This window comes from Talpa europaea (genome assembly GCF_964194135.1).
Source record: "Talpa europaea genome assembly, chromosome: 7".
NCBI classification, from domain to species: Eukaryota; Metazoa; Chordata; class Mammalia; order Eulipotyphla; family Talpidae; genus Talpa; species Talpa europaea.
In genome coordinates, this window is record NC_140074.1 from 95151536 (window position 1) to 95171329 (window position 19794).

A 19794-nucleotide genomic window follows, 5' to 3' on the forward strand; every position below is an offset into this window, starting at 1 on the left:
CTCCAGGAAGATACCCAGCTGCACTTGAGGAGAGGCCCATCATGAGAGAGGGATCTTGACTTCAGTGTCTCCACCCTTGGCCAGTAGCTATCCAGCTCTCCGGATGTGGATTGTCTGATGTGTCACTTGCCCTCCTCTTGTGAAAAGGAGAGGATGGGAGCAATAGGATGAAGAGAAGGCACAGTAGTGTTTCTTCAAGATTGCCAATATTACTTTCCCTACCTGGAAATGGGAGGAAAAGGGAACATATTTTTTTCACACTGTAGCAGCTCCCTAAGCTGAAAATCTATTGGCAAAATTTAAAAGGCACTGCTTCTCTAAAAGCAGGTAAAGGAGTCTGAAAAGCATAGCCTCTGAGAAGAAAAAAATCACTCTGACCCTTTGCAATAGCTCAGTGTGTCCACTTCATGTTCTCTGGTCCACCCTTACCATTTTCACTTTCTTGTGCTGTCAAGTCAGTACAATTTCCATGGCTTGGGTTGGCCCCCAGTCATCTCTCAGAGTCCAAACTCTCTCCAGGTTAAATGCAACCCACTCTATTTCACACCTGGCTGCAAAGTAGAGCTGGGAAATGCTACATGCCCATTTATCACCATTTCTGTGAAGAAGGTGGACAATGGATTTCAATGAGTAGACTCTACCACCCATGGTATCCAAAGTGTCCATCACCTTCTTTAAAATGATTTACTTGTACCAAGATTGTGTACTATCACTTGTACCAAGGTTGTGGACTATATATTAATATACAGTCTGGCTTGTATACTAATGATGTTGGCATGGCATCTTGTATTGGCATTAGTTTCTCATGTCAGCCCACGGGGCACAAATGTCATATATTAAGGTAGTCTTGAAAAGTCCTCTAAACCCTGTAAATTGTATGCAACCTGATGTATTAAATTATAAATATCTAATGCATATAGTAATATAGACTATATTGTGAGTATACAAAGCATTATATTATAGTTTTTTTTTTTTTTAATTTCGTTATGGTAGTGTAGTTACTGTTCTATTGGTAAACCCTCATTCCCTTAAGATAAATATGTATTTTATGGGATACTCTTGAATCCAATAATGCAAATTTATCTTGTCTACAGTTTTGAAAGCAAGTCCCTATTTTCAGGATCCCAGGTTTTTTTGTTAAGGTGAATGGCTAAGCTGTAGTAACAAAACCATCAATAATATGGCTTAAAGGACCAAGATGTCTATCCCCCAAGTACTAGTCCAATGTGAGTGCACCAGGATAGTGGGTAGGTTCCTTCCATCCTGTGGTTCCATTCTCTAAGGCCTTATCTTCATTTCTGTGGTTGAAACTCATGCAGGCACTAGTGGGAGGGGAGGGTGGAGAAAGATTGCATAAAAAAGGCTCATCTGCTGTCTCAGGTACTCAGCCCCAAGATGGCACCCATCCCTTCTTCCTACACTCCAACAGTGAGGGAATCATGTTTTCACACTGGCTGCAAAGTAGCGCTGGGAAATGCTGCATGCCCATTAGTAACCATTTCTGTGAAGAAGGGGGATAATGGATTTCAATGAGTAGGCCCCACCACCCATGGTATCCAGACATAATAGCATCCTAAATATTGCTACAATCATCTGTACTAGTACTCATGTTTTTTTTTTCTTTAATATGACTCACTTTTTAAATTAAAAAATAATCACCAAAATTTTTTCTCAGTCAAAAAGATATATCAAATTAAGTGGTTATTGATAAAAGTTTAAGCATTTATCTTGTATTTGAAACATCTTGCTTCATGTTTTATTTTTATTTTAAATTTACAATGGCAAATTTAGTCTAGCAAGTAATCAGGGATTTATTAATTGTTTATACTGTTTTAAAAATTTTTATCACTACAGGACTACAGAATTAAAATAAGCTTTTTTTGTGTGGGAAAGCACAGGATTGTAATCTCTTTGCTTTTCATGTCCACCCCATGGCACCATCGGACTGGAAGACGCCCATCCCCCTAGTGGCTATTAATGGAATTGCAGAATTTTATGCTTAGGAACAAATCAGCTGCTCCAGAAATTGACTTTGAAAATGAACTTCTTCTTCCCTACCCCCACACCCCCCAGGAAGCATTTGGGAATATGGAAGAGGACTGACTTCCCTGAGCACAAGAAGAGTAAATGTTCTGTCATACTCAGGACAGCCTTGCATAAGAATTGACCTATTCAAAATGTCAATGGTTTCCCAATTGATAAACACTATAGCACCATCACCCTTACCTTTTCTAGGGTATTAGCAAAATTTACATTTCCATTGTCCTAAACATGAATGGCTTATCTAATGGAAAGAGATGCTCTGGGTACTTTTAAAAAGTATTGTACTTTACCCATTTTGTTTTGTTTGTTTTCCTTGATTTTCAGAATGTAAAGCAGGAATCACCCCAATCTTTGAAGCACAGCTGAGTTTAGCAATCCCAGAATTAGTTTTCTCTCCATCTTTGGAGTCTGGAGTGAAGGGTGGCTTCTATGACATTGTTGAGGGTCTTGTCACCAGCATTTTTGGAATATCATCTTTGGTGCCACGACTTTCCTCACAAAATGGCTCTCCCCACTATCAGGTATTGGACTTACAGCCAACCTTCCTCCAACAAAATCTGGAACTTCTTGCAAAGTACTAATGTCAACTGTATGCTTTTCTCTTGCTCTCCTAGATTGACATGGAAGGTATGGCTGATTTGGTAAGCATGAGGAGTTTGCTCATGGAAAGGGTCCAGAGCATGATGACCCTCTGTTACAGCTATCGGAACACCTTCAGCCAATATTCCTACCTCTATGTGGAGGATCGAAAGGAGATTCTGAGTCAGTTTCTGTTGTATGGGCATGTCCTCACACATGAGGAGATTGAAGCCCATGCAGAAGATGGTATCCCAGAGAACCCACCGCTACTCCATCAGTTTAAAGCACAGATTGACTCCTATGAAAAGCTCTATGAAGATGTGTGCAGGTTGGAGCCCATCAAGGTATTTGACAGATGGATGAAGATTGATGTACGGCCCTTTAAAGCATCTCTGCTGAATATAATTAAGAGGTGGAGTCTCACGTTCAAACAGCATCTTGTTGACTATGTCACTAACAGGTAATATATTTGTTCTAGCTGTCTTCTCAGACTGTCTGGAACACCGTGATTTATAATTTTCTTCTTTTTTCCCCTTGGGCTCATTGCTTAAATTAGAAATGAAAACAACTGGTTAGAGGTTCCAGGCTTTGGACCCCAGGAGTAACTTTAGTCCTGCTCTTTGCTTTGTTCGCTAGATATGCCCTCTTTTTGTTTTATTTTCTGTTTGGTTCACAATGTGTAAGAGACACTCAGTAAGTGGTAAATAATGTTCGATACAATAATAGTATATCCAAACTCCCTTCACAATTCTGGCTGTGAAATCTCTTTAAGCCTGAAAAGCAGAGGGGGTCTAATGGACCTCTTTGATTTTATTTCTGCCACTTACTCCTTGTCTCAGATTATTCCGCTGTACAATGTGTAAGTCACTTAATCCCCACACTGTTGTTGCCTGTCTGTGTCATTCCAGCCATACAACACACTGGACCTTAAATTCTCTGTTTATCCTGGACTCAGACTACCCATCTCTGCATCTGGATATTCTAGTCCAGAATATCAACCTCAAAATAAATAACCAAATTGGTCAATAGATTCCTAATCACGTCACCTTAACCTTCTCCCTGTAAATGTACCACAGTCAGAATCTCTCCTCCCACTCCCACCCAGAAGCATGGTCCTTCCATTCAGTGATCACCTTCAATGTGTCAGCTGATAATACAAGGAGTCAACCTGATACCTCCCCTGAGTTTGGTGTTGGTTATGCTTAGTGCTGCAACTGCCTTGCTCAGTGATCTAGAAAGGAAATGGGCAAGTTGAGGATGTGTCTATCTAAAAATAAATTACAAGATTTTTTGCAAGAATGATGGCCCACCATTCTAAAAAAATCCCAGGAAAGCATTGCTGGAGATGTTTTAAATAGGACTTCTTAGGTGTTGTTTAAGGAGAAGTCATTTTTCTAATTTCAGAGAGGCAGGAAGGGGAGATGCTGGTAGGATTTGGGATGGTGATGCCCCTGAATGGAACACTGTTGGGAGTGACAGCTGCCTTGTGATCCCTCTCCATTGGTAGATCTGATAATCCAAGGACATAGGAGCATGCTTCAAGATATAGACCTTATTATTATTATTTGGGTATGTCAAGGCCAACAGAGACAATCAATAAGAGACAACTGTCTGTCATTACAAAAGTAATTTATTATATTTATTGGCCACAAGACAAGATACTGTAGCATGCAGGGCCCCATGGGGAAGCACCACAGTAGGTCAGGAGGCAGAGAGAGTGAAAGGAAAACATTATCAAGAGCTTCTTATTCTGGTTTGTGTAAGAAGGTATGGGTAAGACAGGGCAAACAGGCTACCTGGCTAAAGAGTAATTTCTGCAGACTCTGGGGCATAGAGACTGTCCTTAGTTATCTGGTATTTGGTTCTGGTATGATTATGGCAGAGGAGGAGTGGTCAGAGTGTGAGAGTCTGATAGAGGAGATAGTGGGCCTATGAGTACTGGATTGGTTGACTGGCACATGAAACGTATGCACAAGTGAGGGTCATATGCTCTCTTTAGGAATTGGCTAGCCTGAGGGTGTGTCCCTTCAGGGTCAACAATGTACCAAATATCAGAGAAATACAGAAATTAGAAATATAGATGACACAGGACAGAGTGACAGTAGCTATCCTCTATATCTCTACCCAAGAAAGATTTTTCCAGACCCAAAAATTTATTTAACAGGATGAACACAAGATAAGATAATTAGGACGCCTGAAATCTTGTCTTCTCCCTGAAAGAGAATGGTAAGTGTGGATTCCTCTCACTGCTTCCCAGCTTTATCAGTTAGTGATTCATAAATTGGTGATTTTACTATACTTCAGCATGCTTTACTCTGTTCTCAATGTTTATATAAAATAAAAATAACAAGAAAAATAAAAACTATTATTGAGTGTCTAATATGGGCCATGTAAATATGTATTTCCATCTTCCTTTAATAGGTCAGTACTAAACCCACGTTACCTTTTTGGAATTTCATTTACTGTTAGAAGTCCAACCTTTTTGTTTTTTTATCATCTCTCTTAGTCAGCTTAGGCTGCCATAACAAAAAGGCTTAAACAATAAATTCGCTTCTCACAGTTCTGGAGGCTAGAAGTATAAGATAAAGATGCTAGTTGATTTGTTTTCCGGTGAGTGCTCTCTTCCCGGCTCGCAATGGTTGCCTTCTCAATTGTGTTGTCATATGCTTTTTCCTCATTCATGGAGGGAGGGGGGAAAGATGGGGAGTCTTCCTCTTCTGGTAAAGCCACTGATTCTATTATGAGGATTTCTTCCTCATGACCTCATCTAACCCCTAATTATCTTCCAAAGGCCCATTTCCAAATATCATCACATTGAAGAGTTAGGGCTTCAACATATATATTTGTGGGGGACACATATTCAATCTATAACATAATGTAAAGTCTCACCCCCATTTGGCTCTTAATATCCTCGTATGATTAAACCCATGCCCTTGCAAAGCCTTCCTCTGTATTATCTGCTAGACTTCAGGCTCTTTCATCAGCAAATGCTCACTGCTTCCTTCGTTTTCTCTTATTCTCATTTTTCCTTTAACTGAAAACTGACTCTCTTCTGAAGGCATTGCTTCCCTTTCAGCCCTCCCAAATAATAGCAGATTTTTCTCCTGTATCTCTCTTACCATTGACCCAGAGATAAATAAGATATTCTTGATCTTTGTGTTCCTTCCAGACCATTTCACCACTGCTCCCCCCTCAAAATTCCCAGTTCTGTGCAGCAAAGTCCACCAGGCAAGGGTCTCTTGTCCTTTCCGTGGTCATCTATCCAGCTCTTAGTCCTTCTTCCCCCATCAACACAGATCTTATCATATGGTTCAGTCTTGTTTTATACCCTTCTACTAATAATCATCCTCAGGGACCCAGCATCCATATAGAGTCTCCTTTCTACCTACTTCTAATTTTGTGACCTAACTCTGCTACCCTTTCCTTCCACTATACCTCTATTACCTATTTCCTGTTGTGCTCTTGGTGGACAAAGGGTGAAATGTGGAAGTAATTGTTCTTCCTTCAAAATTGCAGGTTTGGGACTCCCCCGATGGCGCAGGCGATTGAGCGCAGCGCTGTGAGGCTGTCCACAGCCTCTGCAGCGCCGGTTCGATCCCGGCCAGCCGGGCGAGGGTCCCACATGGTGCGACAGACCTCTCCTGTCTTGCCCACTGCTCCCCTCAGCAGTGTATTTCGTCAGTCTGCCTGTTCTGTTCCGCACTCTGTCTCTGGTGAATCCTCTTACCCTCCCACACATCTGGCCTGTACCCCGGTTCTTCTATAAATAAATAAATAAATCTTAAAAAAATCCGCAGGTTTAAGCATTCCATTCTTTGACCATGGCCTGGTGTTCCAGTTCACTTTCTTGACAACCCTGCCACACAAATCTCCTCAAATCCATTAGCGTTTTCAGTTCATTGGCCCTGACACTATCTCAGTGTTATTCACTCTAGTTCTCTATTCGTGGTTCCACCTGGTAAGGCCCTGACTCCCTTGAAACTCAGCCTTTTGGATCTGAAACATTCATCTCTGATGAAGGAAAGATAAACCATTCTTCTGACCTGTATCATGTTAAATTCAGGACTATAAAATTCAAATAGTTTCTGCAGACTTTTGTAGATGCTTTCCAACTCTCCTGGACTCCTTTTTCCTCTCTTGCCTTAAAATCCAAATATCTTCTCTGCCCTTATTACCTTGTCCTTCACTTCACAAGAAAATTAGAACCAATCACAAGAGAAGTAACTTGCTTTTTTTTTTTTTTAACTAAGAAATCTACCAACCTATCTGCAATTGAAACCTTACATTCAACTACTCACTTGTTAAGATGGCCACATTATCCCTGTTTTTCTAAGTTCAACTTTCTTACTTTTAAATACTCAAGGACTTACCTTCTTAAATATTCCCAATTAACAAAATTATTAATTTTGTTCCTTCACACATTCTCAACAGCATGAAATGTGTTGTCATATTTTCCATCTTTAAAAAAAAGAAACCTGACCTCAGAATTTCTTCCAACTACACCACCAATTTGTGTGTCTTGCTTCACAGCAAAATACTACCAAAAAATAAAATTTATCTATATTGGATTCCTTTATGTATTCATATTCTATACTTTCTCTCTACAAAAGATTTTATTATGACACATAGCATGCATATAATTTAGCAAAAAAAGATTAAAACAACACTTCCATTTGCATTTTCCAGTGAAGAAGCAGATCACTGGCTATATTTTTAAATTTTTGTATATACTCCTTTCTGATCAAATCCCACTCTCTCCATGCTATATGTTACCTGTACCTTAAATGTGACATAATCCTTCCCATTCTTTTCACTATGGCTTATTATATATAGATATAGCTATTTATCTCTATATAGTGTGTCTATGTATATATGGATGTATATATATATTTGCTTTTAAAACTTTATGAAAATGGGGCCTCCCCTGGTGGTGCAGGCGGTTGAGCGTAGCGCTGTGAGGCTGTCCACAGCCTCTGCAGCATCAGTTCAATCCCAGCCAGCCAGCAACAATCCCACATGGCGCGGCAGACCTCTCCGGTCTCTCCCGCTGCTCCCCTCAGCAGTGTATTTTGTCAGTCTGCCTGTTCTGTTCCTTGCTGTCTCTGGTGTGTCCTCTTACCCTCTCGCGCCTCTGGCCTGTACCCCAGTTCTTTTATAAATAAATAAAAATCTTGAAAAAACAACTTTATGAAAATGAAACATTTGGACATTCTATATTTTATGTCTGTTTCTTTTACTTAGCATTATATCTGATTCCATCCATGCTGCTAGAGTAGCAGTAGTTCATTCGTTTTCACTACTTTAGAATATTCCATTACCTGAATATACCACAACTTATCTGTCCATTCTGTGGTTGATGAGTTATTTCAGATGATTTTAAGTATCAATAATGTTGCTATAATTTCTGATGGTTTTGCTGCTATCAATAATGTTGCTTTGAGTACTTTCATACATGAATCATGGTGTGCCCAGGGAAGCATTTCTCTAAAGTATATGTTAACAGTGGAATTTCTGGGTCAAGGATATTATATAAAATATTAACTCTCTCCAAACTAGAGCAGCCATGTGTAGAAATTCCTATAGCCCCACATTCTCAACACCTCTTGGTATTGGCAAATTCTTTACTGCTGGCCATCCTGATGGGGGTTTAGTGATATCTCATCGGGGTAAATTGTTTTGCACTGCTCTTAGTTATAAATAAAGTGACTCAATAATTTTTTATAATTTTGGTGATACATTATGTTTCTTCTTATGTGCTTTTCCCATTTTTTTGTTGAACTTTATTTTTCCTGCTTAATACTTGGCAGTTACATATTCTATATATAATTCTTTTTAAGTTGTATATGTTACACATATAGTCTTCCATTTTGTGACCTGTATTTTCACATTTATGGTCTATTTTGATGAACTGTTCTTCATTTTAATGTGACCAAAAAATAATTTCATTTTTCCTTCTTTTGTCTTGCTGAAATTCTCCCTTGTCCTTAGATACTAATGATAGTTTCTTATATCCTCTCCCCAAATTTTTAGTTTTATCTTTCACATTCAGTAGTCCCTTATCTGCTGTTTCATTAATATAACCCAACCCTAATTACTATAGCTTTGTAATAAATCTTGATCTGACAGGGAAAGTCCCCTCCTTATTCATTTTCATTCAGAATGTCTTAACAATTCTTTGTCCTTACTAATCACTTTGTACAAGAAAGAAATCTGTTGAGATGTTGATTATATTTGCAGTAACTATAGATCAATTTGAGGAGAATTGTCATCTTATAGTATTGAGTATTTGTCCTAGCGTTATGTTCTCTCTGCATTTATCTACATCTTCTTTAATATCTTTCAATAAAATTTTGTAGTTACCTTTAAAATAATTTTCATATCTTTGTTAGGATTTATTCCTTTGTATATATTTGGTTCCTAATATAAATGATATGTTAAAATCATATTTTCTGTAGAAATGGAATTGATTTTTGTACATTGATTTTTTTTATCAAGCAACTCTGCTAAATTAACTCATTACTTCTAATAATTTATCTGAATACACTGAGGGGTTCATTACATGCATTAATCATCACGTACACATCTATAAAAATTTTTTTTCTAGTTTTTTAAAAATGCATTTTATCACTTCTTATCTTCCCACACTGACTTGCAGTGCGGTGTTGAATAAAGTGATGATGACAAGTACCCTTGTCTCGTTCCTGATCTTAAAGAGAACACTTTCAATGTTTCACTACTAAGTATAATATTTTCTCTGAGTTTCTTGTGTGCTCTCTTTATCTGATTAAAGAATCGCCCTTCTGTTGCTTAATTTAGTAAGAGGATTTAGCATAAATGGATATAAAATTTTATCAATTGTTTTTTTAAACTCCATTAAGATAATTATGTTTTCCCCCTCAATATTAAAGTGGTGAATATATTATTTTATTTCTGATATTAGAACAGCCTAGCATTACTGAGAGAAGTCCAAACCAAAGTGTTATCCTTTTCAATGTATGCATTTGTTGATTTTTTTTGCTTTTTTTTTTTAAATACTGGTGCATCTATGCTTCTGATTGAGATTGGCTTTCAATTTTTGTTATACTGCCTTTGTCTGATTTTTGCTCTGTGGTTTCACTAGCTCCATAAAATGAGTTAGGAAGTAATCCAATTTCTTGTTTATTTCCTGGAAGACTTGATGTAAGATTGAAATTTTCTGATCCTGAAAGGTTTAATTTAAATCTCCTATTGAACCATCAGGGCTTAGTATTTTCTTTGTGGGAAGATTTGTGTATGTGTGTGTGTGTGTGTGTGTGTGTGTGTGTGTGTGTGCGTGTGTGTGGCCCTCGCCGGCGGCTGTGGAACGAACCAGTGCTGCAGAGGCTGCGGGCAGCCTCACAGCCCAGTGCTCAAATGCTGCGCCTTTGTGGAAGATTTTTACCTATAATTTCTCTAATGGTTGTAGGGATATTAAAGTTTTCTATTCCTTTGTAAGTCATACCTGTCTAGGAATATATCCATTTCATGTAAACCTTCAAATTATTGTCATACAACTTATAATATGCCCTTAATTTTTAATCTTTCCAAAATCTATGGTTATGTCTCTCTTCTCATTCTTGTTCATTTTTTTTAATGCTTTCTGACTTCTTTAATTGATTAATCTTGTCAGAGGTTTTTTGTTTTTGTTTTTTTTTTTCCCCAAAGATTTATTTATTTATTTATACAAGCACTGGGTACAGTCAGAAGCGCAGTAGGGCGAGAGAATTCACCAGAGTCAGAGCGGAGAGCAGAGCAGGCAGACTGATGAAGTATACTGCTGAGGGAAGCAGCGGGCAGCAGGAGAGTTCTGCGTCCCATGCAGGACCCTCACCTGGTGGCCAGGGATCGAACCAGCGGGCAGAGTCTGTGGGCAGCTTCGCAACCCTGCGCTCAACCCCTGTGCCACCATGGAGGCCCTTGTCAGAGATTTGTAAAGAACAATCTTATGAACTCAGTTGATCCTGTATTATAATTTTATTTCTATTTGAATAACTTATTCTTTCATGTTTATTTTTTCCTTCTACTTTCTTTGGCTAACTTAAAATGGATGCTTTGGTTATTCATTTTCAGTCCTCTGTCCTTGTGAATATAACATTGAAAGTTATAAATGACCCTTTAAGTACAACTTTTCCTATACTCAAAGCCTCCATTGACAATATTTTCATTATGGTTAGTTCTAACTATGTTTAATATTCATTGTGTGTGTGTGTATATATATAAAATATTTATACAGGGCCTACCTGGTGATGCAAGGGTTAAAGTCAATGCTATTGAGCTATTGGCAGCCACTGTGGCATGAGTTCAGTCCCCAGCCAGGGAGCTACCCACATGGTACAGCAGATCTCCCCTGTCTCCTCTGCTGCTCCCCTCAGCTTCAGTAGATTTGTCTGTTCTGCTCTCCACTCTGTCTCTGCTTAATACTGTTAACCTGCCGCACCTCTGGCCTACACCCCACTTCTTGTATGCATAAATAAAAATAAATTAGAAAAATAAAATATTCACACATAGGATTCTTCTAGTTATATTTCTGTTTTTAATTTCTTTTTTAAAAAGATTTATTTATTTATGCATACAAAAACTGGGGTACAGGCCAGAGTTGCGGGGGATGAGAGGATTCACCAGAGACAGAGTGGGAAACAGAACAGGCTGATTGACCCAAGTACACTGCTGAGGGGAGCAGTGGACGAGTCAGGAGAGGTCTGCTGTGCCATGTAGATATCTCCCTGGCTGGCCAGGAATCAAACTTTCACTGCGGAGACTGCACACAGCTTCACAGCGCTGCACTCAACCCATTGTGCCACTGGAGAGAGGCCCACTTTTTTCATATATTTTAAGGTTATGTTATATGAGTTTCTTCCTGTGGCTTACAGGATACCTCACATTTTTTATTTTCCTTCTGTCTTGCTGGCTATGCCTCCTTGTTCTCCTTGACTGGGTTCATCTCCTCATCTAGACCTCAAAATATTAGAATTCCTGAAACCCTAGTCGTGGGCTTTCTCCTCCATCTAAATGTATATTCTGAGTGGTAAGTAGCCCCATTTCAAACATATCTGTGTGCTGATCACTACCAAATTTATATTTTCTGCCCCATCTCTCAGGACCTCTAGACTTAACTAAATTCCCTCACATATACCTCCCTTCATGTTCAGTGTCTGTGTGGAATCTCAAACCTAAACTTTTTAAAAGTTTTATAACTTTTCCTCTCCCTCTACTGCCCCCACCCTGACAAAGATTAGTCTTTGCTAATTTCTCCCCATCTTTTTAAGTGGCACCATCACTTACCACTTATTAGGAGTCATTATTGACTTCTCATTCCCTCACATCTCTCTTCAGTGGGTCCTATTGACCCCCTATAGGACCTTCTTCAGTGGGTCCTATTGACTCCATATGCAAAGTTATCTTCAATCTAACCCCTCTTCATGTGAACCATCCAGGTTAAAGCCAACATCTTCTGTCACCTGGACAATCACTGTAGTTCCTAATGTCCTCCTGGCTCCTGTTCTTATCTCCCCTTCACCAATGCCACTATCACCAACATCATCACCACCACCTCCAGCTAAAACCTATTCTAGATACAGGTCTTGTAGAGAATATGTCAAACATGCCACTCGCTGACTTACAATTTTCATGCTTAGAATAAATTTGTACTTCTTACCATGGCCTATAAAAACCTATAGTGTCTGGCCCCTCATTAATTCTCTGACCTCTTCTCTCTGCATACTACCTCCTATCCCCCTTATGCTTCTGCCCTTACTTTCTCCCTTTTCCTCAAACATATCAAACTTAATCCAGTCTTATTTCCTTTACTCATGCAGCTCTTTTTACTTGGAAAGCGCTTTTCCCATATCTTTCTATTACTCCATCCACATCATTCTAGTTATCACCTCCAACAATAGAAAGGCCTTCACTGACCACTCCATAGAAAATAGTCCTATCCTAACTTTCTATTCCCTTATCTCATAATGCTGATCACTATGTGAAACTATGCAATTTATTTTATTGATTTTTTTCCCTTTTTATTTTTCCCACTAGAATATAAGCTTCATAAAGGCTTATTTTTCATTCTATCCTCAGAACCTGGAAACATACAAGGGCTCATTTATTAGCTATATCATAGGCTGTGTACGTTTTCTAACATTCCTGTTTTTTACTAGATGTTAGTGCTACTTTCAATTTTATCTGTTACTTGATATGATGTGATAGGTTTTAACAGATGGTTAATAAATATTTTTAAATACTGATTCTCACTTACCCTCACAATAAGCAGCAATAATTTTTCTAATCTTATAGCTGAAGAAATTGAAACAGAGATATGAAATGACTTGGCCATTGTTACACACATAAAATGACAATATTAGGATGAAATGTGTATGAGTTTAGAGGACAGTGTTGTTTCTTATTTTCAGTATTTTTAACTTTCACTTTGAAATAATTTCTGATACACAAAACAAAAATGAGTTGCAAATGTACTACAAAAAGTTCAACTTTACCTTCCCTCAACTTTCCTGAATAATAATATCTTACATAACTATCATAATTATCAAAACACTAGTACAATTATCAAGATGTTAATAATGATATAGGACTAGTAACTAATCTCCAGACCTTTTGCAAGTTTACCTGTTATCTCACTAGTGTGTCATGTCTCCTGAGTCTCCTCATCTTAGAGGTATCAGTATGTTCTTCAAGATTTTGACATTCCTGAAGAGGACCATATCCTTGACATCAGGATATAGTCTATATTGACTGCAGAATACATGAAAATTTACCACAATGCAAGTATCCTCTGCTTCCTAAAAGTTTGCCCTATAACACTTCATTTTTATAAATGACCTACATTAGTACCTGTTTTCGTTAACTGAAAGAAATCCAAAGAGGATTTTCACTTTTACCACAAAAGGCAAAAAGCATAAATAGTGTACAGCATTTGTTTTGCAGCAGCCATTCTAGAGACAGCATATATTCTCATGGCACTGCCAAACCCTTTCCCTGGAACTACTTTCTATATAGGCTGTGTTTTTTCTAGCATTCTTGTTTGTACTAGATGTTAGTGCTACTTTTGGTTTTATCTGTTACTTGATATCATATGATAGGTTATTTCTTGGGTCTGAGAATACATGAATATTTTTTGCATGTAAATTAATGGTAATTGCTTCCTGAGTTTATGCCATTTAGGAAGATTTCACAGGAGTGCTCTACTTCTAGATAGTGGGGAAAACTCGTAGCAGCTTTTATTGTTGGGGAATTAAATAAACGTTCTTCTTGAGGAGTAGAAAGAGAGTGGTTCCTCACATTGTGTTTGTTTTGCTTAGCTTGGCTGACCTTGAAGTGTGTATAAAAAATAGTGAGAGCGGTTTGCTCAAGAAAGTTGAAAAAGGAGATTTCAAAGGATTGGTTGAGATCATGGAACACCTTATGGCTCTTAAAGAGCGACAGAGCAGCACTGATGAGATGTTTGAGCCTTTAAAGCAAACTATTGAATTGCTGAAGACCTATGAACAAGAATTACCAGAAACAGTGTTTAAGCAGCTGGAGGTCAGTCAAAGTTTGTGTTTTCTTTATAAAAGAAATAGAATGTTTTCAGATTTCAGAGTGGAGTTAAGTGGATTGAAGTAATTGAAAAACAGAATGTGGTGATGGCCCAGGCCCATGTTTTAGTACTGTATGTGTTGTATTTAATAATATCCACCACATTCTGGAAACTCAATAAATACAAGACAAGATAATACTGGAGATATTATGGGAGAACTGATATGGATTAAATGTTTAGATTTTTTTTCAAGCAAAATTAAAAGGAGTCTACTTTTTTGAGAGAAAATAATCAGGACTGAAGAATATCAAAATGGTCTATGAGGAAATGTGTGATATAAAAGAAATAACCAGGCACTCTTGGAAAATAAAGAGTAATGTTACCAACCTAGAGACTGAGGATAATAAAGGGTTGTGTTGAGTCAGTATGTGATAGTTGGGAGAAGGGGTGAGCAGGGAGATAAGTCAAGGAAAGCGTGTTGTAGAGAATTGGCAAAGGATACCACCACTCATAGCATGACAGTGTATGGAGATGAAGACATCTGGGTATGTCCAGATGGCTGTGGGGAAGGGGAGCACAATATGCATCTCATCACTTGGAGGTCTTCTTTGCAGGAGCTGCCTGAAAAATGGAACAACATAAAAAAGATGGCCATAACCGTGAGGCAGCAGGTGGCCCCACTGCAGGCAAATGAAGTTACCATCCTCCGCCAGAGGTGCACAGCCTTTGATACTGAACAGCAACAGTTCTGGGAACGATTCCACAAAGAGGCTCCCTTCAGGTATGGACCCAGTCACCACTTCTGCTTCCTTTCCTTTAAACATGGCAATCTTTGAGTTACTGATGATCTATCCAGAGTTTGTCTATTCTTTCAGCAAATTGAGACACGACAATACTCTTCCCTACTAATGGTTAGAATGTGGTACTAGTGTGGGCTGTCTTATCAGGATGAGATGATGAGTATTGGTAACCAAATATTATACAAACACCCTGCCTTAGAAACAAGTCTAGAAGTTTCTATGTCTCCAGGTCTATAAAGGGATTATAGGTGATAAAATTACTAAGCATTTATTAAACTACTAGTATTCAAAATTCTCCCAGAATCTTTTTGGCTTAAAAAAATTATTGATGGGCCCTCCCTGTTGGCGCAGGCAGTTGAGCGCCACACTGTGAAGCTGTCCGCAGCCTCTGCAGCGCAGGTTCAATCCCAACTGGCCAGTGAGAATCCCACATGGCATGGCAGATCTCTCCTCTTTTGGACCCTGCTTCCCTCAGCACTGTATTTCCGTCAGTCTGCCTGTTCTGTTCCTCACAATGTCTCTGGTGAATCCTCCCACCCTCCTGCGCATCTGCCCTGTACCCCGGTTCTTGTATAAATAAATAAATCTTTAAAAAAATTGTTGATGGAATTTAAAATAAGTTTGGAAGGTGTTTTAGCAACATAAAGAAGGCATTTGAGTGGGGGCTTTACTGCAAAGGTGCTTTCTTTGCTTAGTAATGCTCTGATACCTCCCTACTTATTAAGGGTCTTTATGGAAACAAAGCAACTATAGACTGAAGAATACCATTCATGTGTGCCCACATGTGTGGGTTCCTTTATCACGGGCTACCTCCCTTGATGGGGAATTCTACCAGCACTCTCATCCTGGTTCACTGCTCAGCATTGGAGACTCCAACCAGGAAAACAGTTGGTTCTGATTGGTCCTGTGTCTGCTGATGTGCTGCTGAAATGGGCACTCTCCCCTCATTCCAGTTCTAGGACTTGCTTTCTGTCTCCCTACCTGAGCTTCTCACTAGGTCACTTATATAGTTTTGGAGAGATAAATTTGGAGGTCTTCAACTGGAAAATGTCCTACATAAGGATTGAGGAAATCTTTCCCGTTTAAAAGTTATCCACAGAAATATTACATTGGAAGATATTCATTAAAGCAATGAACAAAAAAAAAAAAAAACTCACAGCTTCATTGAAAGGAAATATATTTAACATAATGATTAAGTCATGGACTTGGGATTCAGGCTGCCTAAAGCCTAATCTCAGGTCTACAATTTTTGTCTATGAAAGGGAAGCTACTCAATATCTCTGTGCTTCAATTTTCTTATCTCTAAAATAGGGCTGATAATAGTATCCATTGCAAAAGTTTGTTGATAGGATTTAAAAATAACATTTGTAAGTATTTAATATCTGACACTAGAGTGACCAACCATTTTGGTTTTCCTGGAACTATTTTGGTTTGTCAGCATTACAAGTCCCAAATCCAGGAAAGTCCCTCTGTTTTGGGCAAACTGGGATTATTGGTCACTCAAGGTGACATATAATGCAGGTCTACCTATTACTATTATTCATTTGTCAATCATTTATTACATAGCTGTTATTTCCCAAACATTGTACTTGGGGCTAGAGAGAACAAGATAAGAATGTTAAGGGCCTTCCTGGTGGTGCAAGGGGTTAATTCTCAGCACTGTCAAGATATCAGCAGCCAGTTCAACACAAGTTCAATCCCCGGCCAGGTAGCTAACCCACATGGTGTAGCAGACCTCTCCTGTCTCACCCACTGCTCCCTTTAGCAGTGTATTTCAGTAGATCCACTTATTCTTCCCTACTATGTCTCTGCTGAATCCTCTTACCCGCTCCAGCTGCACTTCTGGTCTATACCCCAGCTCCTGTATGCATAAATAAATAAAATATATCTTTTTAAAAAAATATGAAAATGTTAAGAGGCAAGGAAGGACAGAAATGTAAACTATGTATGTATATGTATATATAGATATTAATACACATAGTGTATATGTGTGTGTGTGTGTGTGTGTATATATATATATATATATATATATATATATATATATATCTCATATGACTCTAAAGCAGTGTGCCACCATTCTGGCTGCACTTGAGGATCACTTTGGGAGTATTTAAAACTTCTAATGTCTAGTCAGTCCCATAGCCCCATTAAATCAGACTCTCTGGGGTTGATACCTGAGCATTTGTATGTTATAAAACTCCGAGGTGATTCCAGTGTGCAGCTAAGTTTGACTGCTGCCCTGAGATGAGGTAACTGGTTCCTTGTAAATAATCATTCCAGGGCATATAACTCCAAATGAGTCTTTATCTCTTTAGAATTATTGCCTATGGCTACACCCTTGCTTCAAAGAAACATCTATTTCTTAAAACACTACTGAAATTCCTTTCCGACCAATTCTTTCAGAGTCTAAACACATTCTATTGACTTTTTCTTAGGCATGCAATTGGATGATTGAAATTCAAGACTGATCATGCAGAGCCAAAGCTGGTAAAAGATGTGGGCTATCAAACTGGGTAATATGGCTTAATGTTAATAACAACCCAGCAATGGCAGCAGACATAAAGATAATGATACTAATATCTTTGCATCAGCTATCTCTTAAAATTTCAAAAATATTCCGTGAAATATATTCCCAAACAGACCACTGAGACTGCATGAAAGTAAACAATAATACTCATTGGCTGATGTGTTTTTGTATGTCTATTTATTGGAAATCTGATAACCCTTCTTCATAGTTACACCACTTGTGTGCATTGATCAGCTGTTGTTGTTTTTTAATTTCATAGCTGCTTTGCTCTTTTCTTTCTTAGTACTTGTATCTGTAGGCTGTGAAGATATCGCTACTCTTAGCTGGGTTTTCTAAATTCACATCTGTTAATTTGACATGCAGATGAATCTCTACAAGGAATATGAAAAGAACTGCTCACAGCAGTGTAGAAACCAAGCATTACAGCAATTTTGATGTATTTCTCTCCTTGTCAAGAAAACTATCAAAACTGGAACTGGATTGTGGATTTATTGCTGAAGGAATTTTAGTGGGAGTGAACTCATGTGTTTTGTTTTGTTTCTTAGTGTTGTGTGTGTTTAAAAATTTTAGGTGCTGTATGTGGCAAATGAGTTTAATTCTGGGTCCATCACTTTTAGATCATATGCAATTATAAAATGTTGACCCTGCTACAATACTCTGTGAATGTGAATTTCTGTTCCTGATTAGACTATAGGTTAAGCTCACATTGATCTTGTCTTTAAGGAAGGAAAAGAAAGTGAGCAGCATTTGTGTGCAGTCATTAAGCACTTAAGCTCTTGAAGTCTGACAGGTGCAGGGTAAAGTCAAGTTGCTTGGGTTAAGGTTCTTTCTTCATGTCCTGGTCAAGTTTTACATCCTCCTGCAGTTCTTAACTTTAAGCCATATCAGCACATTCCTAGCTGAGCTCTTACACTTCTCAGTAATTGGCTAAATCATCATATTTAGACTCAAGGACTTTCCACAATTCTTAAAATTACAGATTAATTCTCCCCTTGAATAAAAGGAATGTTCTAAATTTCTAGTAGCATTATCTTGTTTGGTCTTTTTGACCTTGAAAATAGTCTTCCTCACCTTAAGTACAGTCTTTCTGACTTAAGGAATGATGCCACTATATACAACCTTAGCCACATCAAGATGAAGGTAATCCAGAGGTTTCTCGGCCAAAACAGTTAATCACTATGAGCTCAAGATGCGAGAAAATCATTAATGGTTTTGAACCATTGACAACAAGATTCTATGAAAAGTTGAAAGAGCCTTCTGGAAGACACCCTCCCATCGGGTGCTATCCACATGACAACTAGAGAAGGCAAGGGTTCCACAATATCCCAATGCAGCAGACATAAAAGCCATTCTTTCTTACACAGTATCTGTTGTCGCTTCAATTGCTGGAGAAGAGAGTTGTATTAGTCATTAAATCTCCCAGAGACATACCAGTATCCTAAGATGTATCATTAGTTCAACATGATCCTGTTCTTAAGCTAATCTGACTCATTCATGATTCAGGCATCCATGGCATAGAAGAAGTTGTGATCTCAGCAGCAGAATTAGAGATTCTATTTTTTCATTACTATTTCAATTTTAAAAATGAGATGTTCTAGGATTTTAAAATAAAATACATTCCGGGACTCAAGAACTTAGAGCCTTGGATACACTTTCAAAGACGAGTGATAATACCTGTGCATTGGGCATTAACTTTAATGCCCACTGAGAAGATAGTTTGCACCCTCTGTAGAAGATGACAATGGGAAAATAAGAATAAGACATTTGAGGAATAAATGAAGTGAAGATATTCTAGGCGGAGGAAGCAGAGCATGCAAAGTTGCAGAAGGATGGAAATGGGATAAACACCTGGAGAAATGCATGGGTATATGGTTGGGGTGCTGGAAGTGGAGATGAAAATGAAGAGGTCCATGTGACCAGGTTTTGACTGTGATCAGCCACGGAGGTTAAACATGAGAACTACATAATGTCAATACCATTCTCTTGTGGCTGCAGAGAACACAGTATTGTGAGACAGCCTCAAGACCAGGATTTCCAGGGAACAGTGATTACGAGAGCTCAGGTGAAAAGCTGTAGGACTGAACTAAAGCAGTGGCTATGAGAATGGAGAGAGGAAAATGGATCTGAGAGAGACTTGGGAGGGAGAATAAGAAAGATTGAATATGGGAAATAAGGGGAGAGGAGATTCTAGAATAATTTTCTGTTTTGATCAAGTAGATGAAGGTGGTCCTGTGTCACTGATAACTGAAATGGGAATCACAAAAATTGGAAAGACCTAAGGATCACAAGTTCCAGTG

General features: G+C 38.4%; 1 protein-coding gene across 3 annotated transcripts in view; it reads left to right on the forward strand.

Moving 5' to 3' along the window:
• Window positions 1-19794, forward strand: part of DNAH9 (dynein axonemal heavy chain 9) — a gene marked incomplete at its 3' end in the record, with an annotated part of 308650 nt that overhangs the window by 48296 nt on the left and 240560 nt on the right. For 2 of the 3 annotated variants that reach the window (XM_084236563.1, XM_084236564.1), the window contains exons 16-19: window positions 2368-2564; window positions 2658-3082; window positions 13953-14175; window positions 14785-14951. In XM_084236563.1, coding sequence (XP_084092689.1) covers window positions 2368-2564; window positions 2658-3082; window positions 13953-14175; window positions 14785-14951 — 1012 coding nt within the window. Of the gene's footprint in view, window positions 1-2367; window positions 2565-2657; window positions 3083-13952; window positions 14176-14784; window positions 14963-19794 lie in introns of all 3 variants that reach the window. The other variant, XM_084236562.1, reaches the window with a different exon arrangement.